Raw genomic sequence first — 15908 nt, forward strand, 5'->3', positions numbered from 1 at the left:
CGATGGGTAATGGTAGCTGGAGAGACCCACATATTGTCACTTTAGGCCCAGCAAGGAGATGTGGCTTAGCAGAGCAAGCGGCATCCTTTGCAACTCGGAGACACAGGTTCAAATCCTGGCGTTGGCTACTAGAGTCAACATTGCATGGTTCTGGGCAAATTAATCAATCCGCACTTAAGTGTGTGCAAAGTGGTAATTTGTGTAATCCCCTCTTGGATTTCACGATCTTGTAGATCACCTCCTGATCCTTCACATGGTGTGCAGTGCTCCCTTGCTTCACTTTGCTTGGCAGTCTATGGCACGTTGTCCAACTTGCCCACAGTGCTAAAGTATATTTTCTTAAACTCCCACCTCTGCGATGCCCACTAAGACACCCAACCCCGCCTTCCATTGACATAGCACTAGGCCTGCACCCCTAAAGATGTCTCTGGTTATCTGGGGTAAATCTTTTCGGAACGAGTTCCAAAGCCCAACAATCATCTTGGAAAGTAATTCTATTGGTGTCTAAAGATGCACTTGTATTGCGACTTGTATGCAATACCATGTGCCATACTCAACAATATACGTATTAGCAGTAGACATCATATATGCCAGAGGCCTAAATGCCCATCCCACTGGCAAACATCAGTGTCACTATGGCATTATCGACCAGTAGAAGTCAATGTTGTCAAGCCTATGTTTACACTTGCTGCCATACTTTACCATCAGTTTCACAAACGATAAACACATTTGGCACCAACACTGCCCAACTTTTAATTCTTATCATTGAAAACCCCTATTACCCTTATTTAACTTTGGGTAAAGAAGGGGTGCGCTTTGTAAAGGGTTTGTGATAGGTTCTCTGTCGTCTGTATCAGCAACACTGGTAAACACTACCCTGCAACAGAGTCCACAACGTTTCTGAATAAACTGAATGGAGGATTTATTGATGTTCAGTGTTGAAGGTCTCAACCAGAGGATTCTGAAATATACTTTAGACATCTGACCCTTTTGGCCACAAAAATCACTAATGGGGAAAACTGCAGACACCAACTTATGTTCCTCTCCTTGATGTCATTCTGACCTGCCTGAACCTTTCGCATTCACTTTTTCCCATAAGGGTTATTTTTCAATGGTTTCTTTTTTCTACCTCTAGCAATGCATGTAGCAAATTTTATAACGTGAGCAAAGAAAATTCTATTCATAGTTACTTATTACATCTGGCATCTTGTATCAAGGAAATGCAAGCAGTACACATGAGAAACCTCTGAGATGAAAGTTCTTACACAGGTCTTGACAGTGTCCAGTACTGACTGCTGGGTCTTGGGATGAAGGTACCCGGAATAGTTGGAGGGCACCCAGCTGATAAGACCAGGAATGAGTAGACTTTCCCCAGCGAGGGATTCATTGTGATAGAGAGCTGCATAAAAGGACAAAAAGTTATGTCTAAGTCACCCTTTAGACAGAAGCTTTTAGTTCGCATGCACAAAGAAGTAAAAGGCAGCTGGTTTGTATATGCAAAAATATTTCCTATCTCATCACAGATTACTCTTGCATTAATGTCAGCTGGGAACACTGGTTAGAGAGCAGCCCAGCCACCTACTTCACTAAAGCAAGAAGAGGTTTACATTTAAATAAAAATATTGAGCTAAATATTGTGCTTCCGCGTTTCTCACTAGGTCAACAACCAGCCAACAAACAAGAGAAATATTTATTTAAAACGTATTCATATACTGTATTAAGTTAGTGAATCTTGTAGTAAGTAATTAAGAACTAGACAATGTTTATATCAATCTAGGTTCCTCCTCTTGAAAGAAGAGGATCATTTCTGTAGCATTTCTGCAAACATTTCCAATGAAACAAACATTCTGGCATTGGGGACCTTTAATTCTGAAAGTACTTCGGCATTTAGTTTCCCGTCATGAAGAAAGCGTGCCTTTCGACAGGAAACTGAATGTCGAAGTACTTCCAGAATTAAAGGTCCCCAATGCCAGCATTTTTGTTTTATTGGAAATGTTTGCAGAAATGCTGCAGCCTCTTCTTCTGCACAGTTTCTTAAATGTGTGCACCTATGTCAAATGAGTTAGGTTGTGATATTGTCTGTAGATCATCTGCCAATTCGATGCGACAGAGTCATCCGAATGAGTCGTGAGGACCTCATCAGATTTAACTCAGATGCAACTTTGCAAGTACCCCTTCAAAACCATTCACAATTTTCTAAAAAATATTGTAAATGTGTCACTTGATACATATGGCCCGTAGTAAATGGGCTTTCTACCAACACATTTTCCCATAGACACAGAATGGGGAAAACATTTTGATACATCTGGCCCTCTCACTTTGTTTTGCATTATCGCTGTTGCTAAAGTGTACCATTCCAAGCGCCGACATTGAATTAGGGAAATATATTGCAACATCTTTTGAGAGGCTACCCCACTATAGGCATCAAGCATGAGGTTGCCTATAAACCTGTGTGCAAACAAGATGTACCACCAAGATCGGTCATACAATGATACAGCAGACGATTCATGAACACTTGGGCCATAGTACATGTGAGATGCATACACTATCACTACATACGCTAAGGACAAGCTTTTACAGGCATACACAATTAATGACATGGATGCCCAAATTAAGAAAACGTAGGATTTCACCTACCACTGCAAAGGTGTTGACCTAAATCATAAAGGTACATTTCCCAAGAAAGTTTGTGAGGAGTCTTGAAGAAAATGCAGCGCATTTGAGACGCAAACCCACACAGTTGTAACTGAATGGGTATTCACAGACATTTTGCAGTGCAGATCACACACCTTTCTGAACTTCTACCTTGCACCAGTATAACCCAAGTCTACGTTACACAGAGCAGACCGTTTTGAAAGTGCACTAAAATGCCCATTTCACACCTGGTGTTTGCACGAAAGAGGGCATTTACTGTTAAGTATTTGGAGTGCACGAAAATCGTAGAGTTGAAAATAAGTAATTAAAGAAGCTCCATAACCTTTTCATGCATGTAAGAAACGCACAAAACAAGCACACATGGTGCAAGCAAAACAAACTAGCAGTTTATCAGACTATCATGCACAGCCACGTGGACATTGTGGCAGAAGTAATGTGGGCATGTGTACGGCCGGATTTATTTAAATATCTAAAATACCACACAGCAGCACCATAATTGTGTATTATTGTTTACAAGTGCCCACCGACCAAGTACTAACAACATGTAGCACACTTCCAGCTGCCAATTGCAAAAGTGGAGGCCAGAGCCCCGAGTAACTCAATCAGTAATAAGTTTGACCCTTGTGCTAGTCTCTCAGACCTATGTGCAACCAGCCCTCAGTAGCACCATACCGGTTAAATCTTAATCTTGGCTTGTCATATCGCATATCTGAATGATTTCAGAAGTTGCTCCTGCACAGACAGACTGTAACTTAACACATTTGAGCCATCGCTCTCTCTGCAGTGACAACATGTTTCTACTCGGCCAAGTCCTCCTTAAAAAGCTTGAAAGAACTCCCTGGAGTATGGTGTATGAGGGGGGTCTTTACCTGTGAAAATATTGAGGCTATTCTATCAGGGAAGGCTAACTAAAGATGAACTCAACTAGGATTCCCTCTTATCCAAAACAAAAATAGCCTTTAGGGTCCAGAAACCTTAGACATTCTTCAGTCCCACCATTGTTGTCCTTTTGTGCACTTTTCAATGTATATTGCAATGGACACAAACATATTCTTGGCGGATGCATGGCCTAAGCAAGTGGAAGTACAAAGAGGGATGCATAGAAATTGTCAAGAACATCTGTGCATACTTGGGAGTTTCTTGCGCTGTGACCAGCTATTCACAGCTCTTTAAGCAGAAGCCCAGCGAGGACCATGTAACAAACCTCTGTATGGTAGCAAACACTCAAGAGAGTGCACAGACAGGCGGGCAGAGAGTGACAAGAATTTAGTCTGGTTTGCATATCAAGGATGAGACCTACGCCATCTCCACTGTCGAACCCAACAACAGGAGACAAATTAGGGCTTCATGGCAAAGAGATCGACTTCAATATATGTATCATGATTGTGAGATATTTAATATTTGCACAAAAAGGCTCAACAGCAGCAGATTCTTTGAACTTAACTGAAGATTTTTTTAAATATAAAAGCAGATGGTCTTATTCTACATAACTTTTTGCCTCTTCTCTCTGCTTCCTTCCACGCAAAGGGGCCTATTACGATGTCGGTCATAAGGCCTCCGACCTTAAGTCAAGGGCCTTAGAACCCACATCGTCGGTTTCAATTCTGACTGGTTGATTTTGATTGAGCTGGTCAGAATTGAAACAAGCCAGTCTTTCTGGCTGGCTTCTTACGGGCTCACAGAGCCCGTCGGCCAATCAAAACCGGCCCGTAATCCAAATGGATGGTGGTTTACGACATCCGGATTATGATGCCCGGATTCTGGCAGGGTTTTCATGCCAGCCTTTCTAACATGGAAACCCTGTTGGAAAGCCTGCTTGGGAGCCCCTAGCAGAGCCCCCTTAACCCTGCGGCCTATGGTTGGTGGCCAAGGGGGGACCTATGGTGCCCCCTGTTAATCCTTGTACCCCATAGAAGACTCCTTAAGGTGTCTGCCACGGGGTGCAGGGATTAAAACTATCTTTCATTTCCCTATGGGAGCATGTACTACAGCCGGTTTATGGCCATAACATGCTCTCGTAGAGAAATGTCAGAATGCAACCGAACAGTGTTTGGTAGCATCCTAATCAGGTGGTCGAGACTGCCGACCGGAGGTCGGTCCTGTTTCTGAATCGGTATCAGTCTGACATCGTAATAGGCCCCCTAATGTGTTTAAATCTAGATTCTCTTGCATACTTTGATTACACCAGGCAATTTTTTATTTTTGTGTGCTTGGAGAAACATACTGTCATATTTCGTTTTGGGGCTATAGTCTAAGAAAGCCTGCATTGGGTACTTAAATCTGTCTTCATAAGAAAAACGTTGGCATGTGTGTTGAGGCTGAATGTTAAAACCCCACCTGAGATTAACTTATTTAATCTAAAAATTATCCAAATCCAAATGCCCATTTTAAAAGGAAATTTTAACTTACGCATGTGAAAGGCTAAAGTCTATCATCTGAAACGTTGTACACTCTAGAAATTTGCATTTATGTAAATAGACCAGCTGAATATTTAAAGCTATCCATGTAATCTCTTTGTTGGCCCACGGTAAGATAATTACATCTGGACACCTGGTTCCCCAATACAGGACACAGCCATGAAATTATTGCACATGTATCCAGAACTCAGCGCAGAATATCTCCTGGGCGCCACACTTGTATGTGTATCCATCATCACTCTAAATCTTCCAGGGCATCTGCAGATAGGGATACTAGTCCCTTTGTTAAAGGGAGACACTTGCTGCTTTAGATGGAGGGCATCTCTAAACGTTGCATAGATTGAAAGCAACTACAGACTTGAACAGAACAACCAATATCTTCTTTCCTCGGTTTAAGACTCAAAATTGAACTGAGTCAATAGGAAAAGGTAGACATTATGTTTTGATGGCCCTAACCTAGAACTGTCGCTCTTAATTACAAATGAAAGATATTTGAGTAAGAAAGTTGCCAAATTTACACAATGACTTGACGCTGTCTACATATAAAAATATTCTCTGCCCCATTTACCCTATAAATCTTGGGAGGTTTGTTAAAGTCCCAGGTAAGGCTGAGCAGCTTTCAATGTTTAATGTCCGCCAAATCAGAGTGAAAAAACCCACATATGCTTTAAATGCAGTTTTCTCATCCAGACTGAAGAAATTAGATTTCGTTCATTTCAAGTGTCTGTAAACCAATTTATTTGGGGGAGAAAACCCATCAGGAATCATGGTTGGACTGGGACAGAAAATAGGTTCGGAACCCAAAAAAGTGGCCCCATTAGCAAATTGAAGAGCTAAATAAATAAATCTCTATATATATACTACTATTATAAAGAGAGAACGGTGTCCTTTGAGCCAGGTAAACTCGAAAAGTACACCAATAATCGCAACACCCAATACAGCGTTGGAAAGGGGGGTCCAGTAGATGGACATAGGCTATAAAAAAAATAATAATAAACGTTATTTAAAAAATAAACAATAAAAAAAAGTAGTCCCTAAGAAGTAGCGCCGGCTGTGTGTGCTAACAACGTGCATGCTGACATCATCGGAGGACAGGAATGCGAGGAGGAGCGGACAACAACGCGGGGAGGAGCGGAACACTTAGCCAGACTGGGGGGAATGAGGTACGTGAACCGCGGGGAAGAGCGGTGAAGTAAGGTGAACTGGAGCGGAATGGAGGACAACAGCGCATGGAGGAGCGGAGAACGTAGCAAGACTGCAGCGCCGTGAGGTATGTGAAACGCGGGGAGGAGCGGTGAAGTACGCGGGGAGGAGCGGTAAGTGAGGCGGAATGGAGCGGGATAGCGGACTGCAGCGGGTGTGTAGACTGGCTTGGTGTAGTGGGGGGCGGTGAAGTGAGGCGGACTGGAGGGTGCAGACATTTAAGTGAGAGTAGTGGGGGGCGGTGAAGTGAGGCGGACTGGAGCGGGGGCCTGGGTTTGTGTGACTGGGAGCAAGCGCTGAGGTAAGGTGCACGCAAACCTGGAATGCTGCCCCCAGCCCCCTTCTGGCCCAAGCAACGCTGGGGCGGGCTGCTAGTAAATGAATAAATCGCAAACATTTGCTAATAGGAACAATTTCAAACTTCTAAAGACACGTTTGATAGGTGTTTTGAAAAATATGGGCGACTGCATGCAATTTTGCTTGCTGTAGGCAATGTTTATGTTAATAGCAGAGAAGTAATTAGTAAAAATAAGCCCACCAGACCATAAAATAGGCCCACAAACCGCAAAAAAAAAAAGTCCCAAGCATTTACTTGTAATGCCAGCCCTTCTGGCACTACCAGTTTGCCCAATCGCCCAGTCCGACTTTGTCGGAAATGTAGAATCACCAACAACGTTTTGATCAGCTTTAACATGGACCTATCTGAAATATGAATTGTGCGAGTTAGAATTACTTACTGATCCTAAAACTCATCATCATCAGGTAGTCTCTATGCGATAATTTTCAATCATAAAAGACACAGTACAGACATAAAAGTGTCATAAAATATCACCCTAAAATCATACAATTCTTTACAAAATTTAATATCAGCATTATCGAAAAATTCCTAACAGTTACTTAACAGAAATAACTATAAAATAGAATCCATATAAGAACATTTTCCTACAAATTCTATCATGGGGATGCCCACTTGCCAGTGGGCATAATCAAGTAGTGGATGTAGTTCCTAAAGCAACCTCCAGATTTTTTCTTCGCAGTGCCCAGGTCCAGCTAAGAAATGTTGCCGTGGCAATAACAATGTCTGCACAAGTGTTTGTTACCAAGATACTCAAAGCTGTCATACACGATCTGGTGCCAAGATTGGAACACAACGGCTTAAGCCACCTACGACGCAGGTTCTATACTAACTGGTTCAGACGGGAAGGGGACGACACACGACTACGGACGATTCGGGAACAGCGTTGGTTTGACGAATCTACAGCTGGATTCGAATGAGTACGGACCACTGTATACCACAACTTAAGATAAAACCAGAAAGGGGTCATGTTGCTTTAAGCCACTGAACAAATGGCTAAGCACATCCTTTGACTCGCTGTAATCCTTGAAAGTATTGATCCCATGGGATGTCTCCTCATTCAATACACATCCCAATTCTCTCAAACTACACATGAATGCTAGTTCCAGGAACCGTAGGTCCCCTATCGAATAGCAACAGAATATCTTGCTATTTATTGAATCATACGAAACTCTTGACGTTTTCGAACAAGTGTTCCAGCGACCACACACGATTTGGCCATAGAAGTCGCAACTGGACTTCTCCAACACAACATCGTCGCGCTTAAGGAGCTTCCACTACTTATTTTGCCCTGAAGAAGTCCCCGTAGGGACGAAACGCGTCGGCTGTGTCCTTTAACATTTGGAATGAATAAAGAAAAATCTTTTTTGAGAAAAAAATTGTCCGGTTTCATATGAAAAATTTCTTTGGAATATATCTTGTGTGCAAATTAGAAGACCTTCATTTTCACATGTCCTTGTTGTGGTGCACCTTTGCTTAAAATTACGCACCTACGACGCAGGCCCTTGTATGCTGGGCACACCAACAGTACATGGGCTATCGACTCTACAGGGATGGACCCGTGGGACAGTTAGTATCTAGAGCCTTATTCCATTTTGCCATAAAGGGTCTTAGCGGAAGGGTGCCCACTCTAAATTGATGATATAATTTCCTATCACCTAGTTTTGGGATAAGGCTTCTGCTTTCGTTACGAGTTTGTGCTCCAGGAAAATACCTGTAAGGGAGCTACTACACACCATCAACAGGGTCTTCTTACTAATCATATCCCAATAGAGTGCTTTATACTAGAATTTTGTTGGAGGTAAGATCCCTATTGGGTCTTCCCACAGGTGGCTGAGCCTCATATCAAACAGGTTGCCTTTAATCTTCTGCAGCCATTTAATTTTTTAAGACAAATCGGCTTTCCCAATATACATTAGTGCTTTGGCATAAGGTGCCAACTTGGGGGTTGTCCAAAGCCTCCTCCAATAGGCTAGGGGGTCTTAATCCCGCAACCTCATCAAATGAAGTACAGCCTAAGTCTAGCAGCAGGGGCTTAATGGGTGTTGATTGGGGCTGCAGTCCTAGGCCCAAAGTTACCCCTCAATATTGCAACGCTAGAGGTAGATAATGCTATCCGGAATAGCAAGGGAGAGAAGGCTCCAGGACCCGACGGGGTGCCGGTCGACCTGTATAAAGCGGATTTATTGTTATGGGGCCCTCTTTTGACCCAGGTTTTTAATGCGACAGTCAAGGAAAGCACTCGATCTACATGGGGTGAGTCCATAATTATACCAATCTGTAAGAAGGGAGGTAGAGGGGAGGCTAAGAACTATCGCCCTATCTCCCTTCTAGATTCATCCCTAAAAATAATGAGCAGGGTGCTCTTGCTGCGATTGGAAGAGTGGGCAGAGGCTAATGGTATCCTTGCAGATTCCCAATTTGGGTTCCGCAAGGGCCTTGGTACCATCGAGCAGTGTATTAACTTAGATTTAATTATTGGTAAATACACCTGAGCCAAGCAGGGCTCTTTATTCCTCTGTTTCGCGAATCTTACCAGCGCATTTGACCTGGTGGATCATGCTTTATTGTGGTCCACACTACTTGATCTGGGCGCCCCTGCTGCAATTATTTACTTTTTGGCCAGATTTTACAATAAGTTGTCGGCCCAGATTCGATTTGGCCAAGCGGGGAATTGTACCAAAAAGATTAAGGTCAAATCAGGTATTAGGTAAGGCTGTGTCCTTGCCCCACTCCTTTTCTCCTTTTTATTAATGCCATGGATTCAGAGTTGAAACTGGTTAATGCTGATGCACCGCTTGTTGAGGGCCAAGCGATCCCCGTACTGCTCTACGCAGACGACACAGTTCTATTATCTAGAACACCTGTCGGCCTGCAGCGACTAATGGACAGTTTTTTTGATTTTATAAAGGGGAGGAAACTAAAAATCAATAACCCGAAAACTTTTATCATGGCTTGTGGGAAGAAGGTAAAGAAGTTAAGATCATTCCAGTTCAAGGATCAAAAAATTGAAGTGGTGGATAAATTCTGCTACCTAGGGATTACTTTTAGTAGCAGTGGCACATGGGCACCGGAGATACTTAATATTAAGGCTAAGATGGGTAAGGGTGCTTCTGGGTTTTTTTTAAATTTGCTTCTAAAATAGGAAGTCGTCGTATATATGATATGTTAAATATATACCGACATAGATGTGCTCCGGTGGCACTCTATGGTTCGGGTGTTTGGGGACACTGTCATCATCTGCAAGTGGCGGAAAATGACTTTTTAAAGAGGCTTCTTTGCCTCACAACCTCAGCTTCTAATGAGCGGGTTCATCAAGAGGTTGGGTTGGATTTTTTGACTGATCTAATAGGATTGAGGCCTTTAATGGCCTGGAGATCTATCTGGGCCAAGGATGAAACTGATTTCAATAGGAGAATCATTAATGATTGCCTCCGTCTGGATAAATATAGTCTGATCCCATGGCTTAAATATGTTTTAACATCATATAGAGATGTGTTTGATTTGGATGTTTTTGCGGATCCAGCTAGCGCCATTATTATTTCCAAACAGGAGCTGAAACATGTCTATCTAGGGGTTAAAGTGAAATTGCGTAGTGAAGTGAGCCGCCAGTTTGTAACACATCAATTTTACCATTCAAATAACTTGGCAGGCTATAGCTTTTTGAAGTATCTAAAAGTGGTCACTAAGCAATCTCACCAGTATGTCCTTACAAGATTAAGATTAGGCATTGTTCATAATCTGGTGGCTTTCCCCCTGATAAAAAAGCATACGTCAATCCCTTGTCCATGCGACGGAACTTCTAAGCAGAGCACTGTGCACTTTTTGCTTATTTTCCCTTTGTATTTGTATCTCCGTATTGCTTACCTTAAACCCCTTTTTAAAAAATATTCTGAGTCTACTGTTAAAACTGCTATGAGGTTTTTTTTTTGCACTTGATGTACCGGATGTGTGTGTTTTTTACTGCGATTTTTATTCTGAAATCCGTGTCCGCCAGGAAAAGTATGGAATTTATAACCCAACCGTGAATGTACTGTTTCCCGTAAATTTAGCTGCTATTGCTGACTTGTTACCTCTCCTTTCCTTGTGATTGCACTGAATCTTATTTTTAAAATTTTATAGCCGTCATGTCATTTTGATGTAATTTCTTGTGTGCTTTTATGATTGTTTTTTAAATGATCGAATAAAGCGTTTGAACTGAACTGGGTGTTTATTGGAGGAGGGTGGTTAGTGATCTCAAAAATTTATTCTGTGCAAGAACTAAGGGACATCAGTTTTCGAACCCCCAGAGCTCTGCACCGTATATTATAGATGCTCCGATTTTCCCATTATAGATGGTTAAAGCCGGCCCCACCGGTTTAGTTTATTAGAGTCGGTGTTCTTTTAATAGGACTCCTGCTAACTGATTGTGCCTAAGAACTAGGACATCTAACTGGGATTTCCAGTTAATCCTACCCATAGTTACTCCTAGGTATGTAAAGGTATCAGTTTGTTCCAAAAGGCATTATTAATTTCTACTCTGCCTTTAAAAGATTTGTGTTTGTGCAACACCATGAACTTGGTCTTATCAACAACAACTACAAGTTCATGGTCGTTGCAGAAATCAGTAAATGCATCAAGGGCGCGTTGCAGACCAGATTGAGTTTTAGACCAGATTAAAGTATCGTCTGCAAACATTGAAAGTAGAACCCTTGCACAGGCAAGAGTTGGAGAATCAGTTGGAACATTTGTGTAATATATGATAACCTTATTTATCAACAAGGAGAATAGGGTAGGGGCAAGAAGACACCCTTGCCGCACTCCCTTATTAACTGGTAAGCGATCAGTTAATTCGCCCTGTTGCCCCCACCGTACGTGGGCATAATTCGCCTTATGCAATTTAATAATAAAACCTAGGATTTTTAATGCCATCCCAGCCTCCTTTAGGGAATCCCATAGCTTATGACGAGGCACTAAATCAAATGCTGATTTTAAATCAACAAATGCTGCATATAGGGTCCCTCCTGCTAGGATCACTGTGCTCCAATAAATCATCATAAATATAAAAACTTGGTCACTGGTGCTGACGTGGGTTCCAAAACCCGCTTGATAGGTAGATAATATATTCTTGTCTACTACCCATTTATTGACTCTACCTAGCACAAGTCTAGCGACAATTTTCTGTAGAGTATCAATTAGACGTATCGGCCTGTAGTTGCTAGGACTGGCATGATCACCTTTTTTATATATGGGAATAATTTCGGCCCACGCCAAGTATCAGGTATTGGCGCACCTCTGGCCAGGGCATTTATGATGATATGGATGTATTTAATACAATTCTTCCCATCTTGTTTTTAAATATTAGCCGGGATACAATCCGAGCCAGGTGCCCTCCCTGCTGGAACCCCATCCATAACCCTTTCTATCTCCCCTATATAAAATGTTAAAACAGCTTCAGTGATAAACTCAGGATATTCAATTAATGTACTTGCCGGGGAAGCAAATTGGGCTTGATAGTGCTCTACCCAGAGTTAAGGTGGTACATTGGTAACTGGTGTGGGCCCAATCTCTCCACTGCTCCATTTGACTAATTGCCAGAATTTAATCCAATTCTTCCCATTACTGGGATTGGTTAGATTTACCCATCTATTCTCATCAAAGTTCTTCTTTGCTTTCATTTGTGCTTTTTTATAATTTTCTCTTGCTGTTTTCACCTCTTGGGGTACTCCAGTCTTAAATGCACGTGAGAGCTGCCTAAATGCAGCCCCACATACCTCATCATACCATTTGGCCGTTTTTTTTATAGTATGCCTATGTGGTCTCCTATTTTTCGTAAAGAAGGTCTTCAGTTTAGCAAATAGTTCCTCATGAACCTTCATGAGGCCTAGAAAGGAATCATCATGGGTGACTGAGGAGGAAAGCAGTAGTAATCTTTCTTCAATAATTAACTTAATCTGCTTGAAGGTGCTTTCATCTTCCGAAACTACTGCCCATTTCAACCGTCGGCAGTCTTCTGACATGATTACATTGCCTACTGCGGTTTCCATGCCAGCCCTCGGGGGGTCCAATCCCTTCCTTACTAAAGTTAGTAGTAGGGGATCATGATCACGCTCTGGTCTATGCTGGACCAACATGTCCACATGTCTGGGCAAAAGCTCTAAACTAATGAGGAAGTAATCTATTCTGCTACTACTTGTCCCATTTGAAAAGGTGATAGAACCTTTCATATCTGAGGGAGATTTCCCGTTGGCAGCTCTAAGCCCCCTCCCGAGGGATAAACTTTTTAATTGCAACGCCGCCTCTGTCCATTTGTTAATCGGTGGCAGCGATAAAGATGGTATCCCCCAGTTCAGATCTTCCTCCATACTAGGACTATGGTCATCTAGGCCCATGGGCTCAAATTTGCAGTTTAGATCACCTGCGATCACCAAGACATTTAAACCATCTAAGTGGTTTATAAATGTGTCCAAGAGGGAAATAGTTGGGGATGCTTTCCCACCCGCAATCCCTTCTCGAATACACATTAAATAATATCAAATCTGGCTCACCCTCTGAGCAAACTTTGATGGCAAGGATATCAGGGCTATCTATTGGTAATTCCTCTATTTGAAACAATAATGGTTGCTTGACCCAAATAATCAGTCTCTCGCTAGTTCCCCCCCCTTGCTATTTGCAATTGCCGCTTTGCCAAAAGCAAGATAACCTGGACGGCAGATCAAATTTACAGACCATGTCCCCTGAAAGGCAATAAAATCATACCCCTCAATAAAACTTGAGCAATCGGAAGAAAAAGCTTTGGAAAGTAAGCCGGCAATATACCATGATAGTAGGAACATTGGGGAGGGGTGTAAACCCTCAGAATTTACAGAAGATGATTAAGTCTCCATGCACGCCTGTCTCTTAGCCTCCATTTGATGTAATCCTACTTTAGGACCCTGAAAAAAGATTGGTTGGCTATCTTGATGCTCTACCAGAGCCGATTGCAGTCAATCGCATAGATCTAGGTCGGAAAATGGGGCAAATCTATTGGACAGAGGGACCTCTATTGGTCTTTGTGCTGATCTAAAGGGTGCCCATGATTGTCTTGCCATCCCTTGACAATTGAGCTCGTTGGAAGGATAGGGTCCAGGTTTAGAAAAAAACCTTAGTGGTAAAATTGAAACTTTGTCCGAGTATCTTCCTAAGTTCCTGCCCAAATTATCCAACAAAAATCTCGTTATATATTCGTTGTTAAAGTTAACAACTACACAATCACCATTACCTTCCTTCCTATCCAATCCATGGTGTATGTCTAGCCATAATCATATGCTTATTAACGCCCTCCTCCCAAGTCCCAACATCCTTAAGTTGAGTATTAAACCAATGCTGAGCTTTAAGTAATAGTTGTTCCGTAGTTTCAATCTGTCCCTCCCGCAAAGGTGGGACATTCCTCAAGACAACCACTAAAGGAGCAGCTGCTGGTGGAAGGTGAAGGGCCAAAGAGTTGGCTTGCACAGCAATATGTCCTGGACCTCTGCATCCATGAAGTCCAAAGGATGTGCTATCTTGTCTTGCTGGAGCACAGCTTTTACGAGTATTGTCCTTAGGCGCGTTATTTGTTGTTTTTACAGCTACCACACTTCCATCCACCGGAGTGCTCATAATGGATTGGGCAAATTCACTTGACATATTCCCTTTTTTAGCGTTGTTTCCATACGGTAAGGCTGGTCTTATGTGTGGGTCTGCGACTACGTCGATAGGCAGCCTGGGAAGAATTGGTTTTGTTACTTGTAGACTAGAAAGCTTGGGATTGACTGTAACCGAGAATGGGACCGTTTTCACTAGATGACTGGATATGTTTGCAACAGTGGCCTTAGGTTGAACACGAAGGCCCTCAAGGACAGAAAAAACTGTCTTGGCCTGGGATTCAGAGTTAATTAGTCATTCCTCAATCCGGCTCAGTCTGTAGGTATTGGGAGTTAGTAGTGCTGATAATAAGTTTTCAAGTCTTCTCCACATTTCCCTCATTAGAATTCGGGCTAGGACCACCTATAGAGTCAAAGTTAAAATCAGAGCAGACAGGAGCAGCATTGTCTGAAGTGCTGCGCTCGTCTTCTGTGGCACGTCCTCCATTTTTGTTAATCCTTGCCGCTTTAGCGGTAGAAGGCCTCTGTGGGCCGCATCCCCTCTTCCTCTTTACTGCAGGATCAGGAATAGATTGGTTGGTTTTGTTTTTGGTTTTAGACATAGATCTAACTGAGGTTCGTTGGGGCATATTGGAAACAGTCTCAATTGCGGTTACTGGTGATTTTACAATGCCCTCCGATAACCCAGTTGGAGTAGAAATGAGGCTGCCCCCCTCATTATTATTGATGGTCATATTCGGATTTAAAAATGATCTGGGATACGGGCTGTGACAATAGTACCCAAGGACGATCTTTTAGTTAATTGCGGATCAAGTGATAGACGGCGCTCTGTTCTCGCTATCTCTTTTTCCAAGACAGAGGTTGCCCTCAGTATAAATTGATCTAAAGTCCCCGCCACACTACTGCCATGGGGTGCAACTGTCCTCTTCCCCTCTCGCTTACTCATCTTTATTGAGTCAAAACCTGAATAGTCGACTGTATTCACAGATAATAATAAAGTACAAGATGTAGTAGTTAACAGGACTGTTTGTTACAAAAAGACCAATGCGGCTGACCCAGGTTCAGCACTTCTATTCCAAAATGAAAAAAGTCCTTTTTTCCATGCACACCTGTCCGGAGCTTGCTGCACTTTCACTCCACTGAGAATCAGACAAAACGTGAGAGTAAGGACGATGCACCAGGGACGAAGTCAAAGAAGGCTTTAAATGTATCCAAAATATCCTTTATTCCATAAGTTAATTATTTTTAAATTGAACCACAACCAATGCGTTTCATTCTTTCGAACTTCGTCAGGGTTGGAAGGAACACAGAAATAAAAACACTGAATGCATGGACGTGACTTACATACTTACACAAATAAACATATCACATGTATGAGGTCATACATCTTAACAAAAAAGCTTGAGAGCGACAACATGAGAAACATATAAACAATTATAAAACCAAACACATATAAACAGAATAACATTTTCTTTTTCTTTTCAAAACAGGCTGAGAATGCAAATACAAAGATCAATCAATCAATCAGTGACACTTATAGAGCGCGCTACATACCCGTAGGGTCTCAAGGCGCTGGGGGGGGGGGGGGGGGGGGGGGGTGCCGCTGCTGCTCGAACAGCCAGGTCTTCAGCTTCTTCCTGAAGGAGAGGTGGTCTTGGGTCAGGCGCAGGTCGG

General features: G+C 42.5%; 1 protein-coding gene across 3 annotated transcripts in view; it reads right to left on the reverse strand.

The window, feature by feature from the left end:
• LOC147750815 (uncharacterized) overlaps positions 1 to 15908 on the reverse strand; it is a 702597-nt gene that overhangs the window by 356913 nt on the left and 329776 nt on the right. For all 3 annotated transcript variants that reach the window (XM_086937011.1, XM_086937002.1, XM_086937022.1), the window contains one exon: positions 1266 to 1399. In XM_086937011.1, coding sequence (XP_086793137.1) covers positions 1266 to 1399 — 134 coding nt within the window. The remainder of the gene's footprint in view (positions 1 to 1265; positions 1400 to 15908) is intronic.

The sequence above is a fragment of the Lissotriton vulgaris genome, chromosome 1_1, assembly GCF_964263255.1.
Source record: "Lissotriton vulgaris chromosome 1_1, aLisVul1.2, whole genome shotgun sequence".
Lineage (NCBI taxonomy): Eukaryota > Metazoa > Chordata > Amphibia > Caudata > Salamandridae > Lissotriton > Lissotriton vulgaris.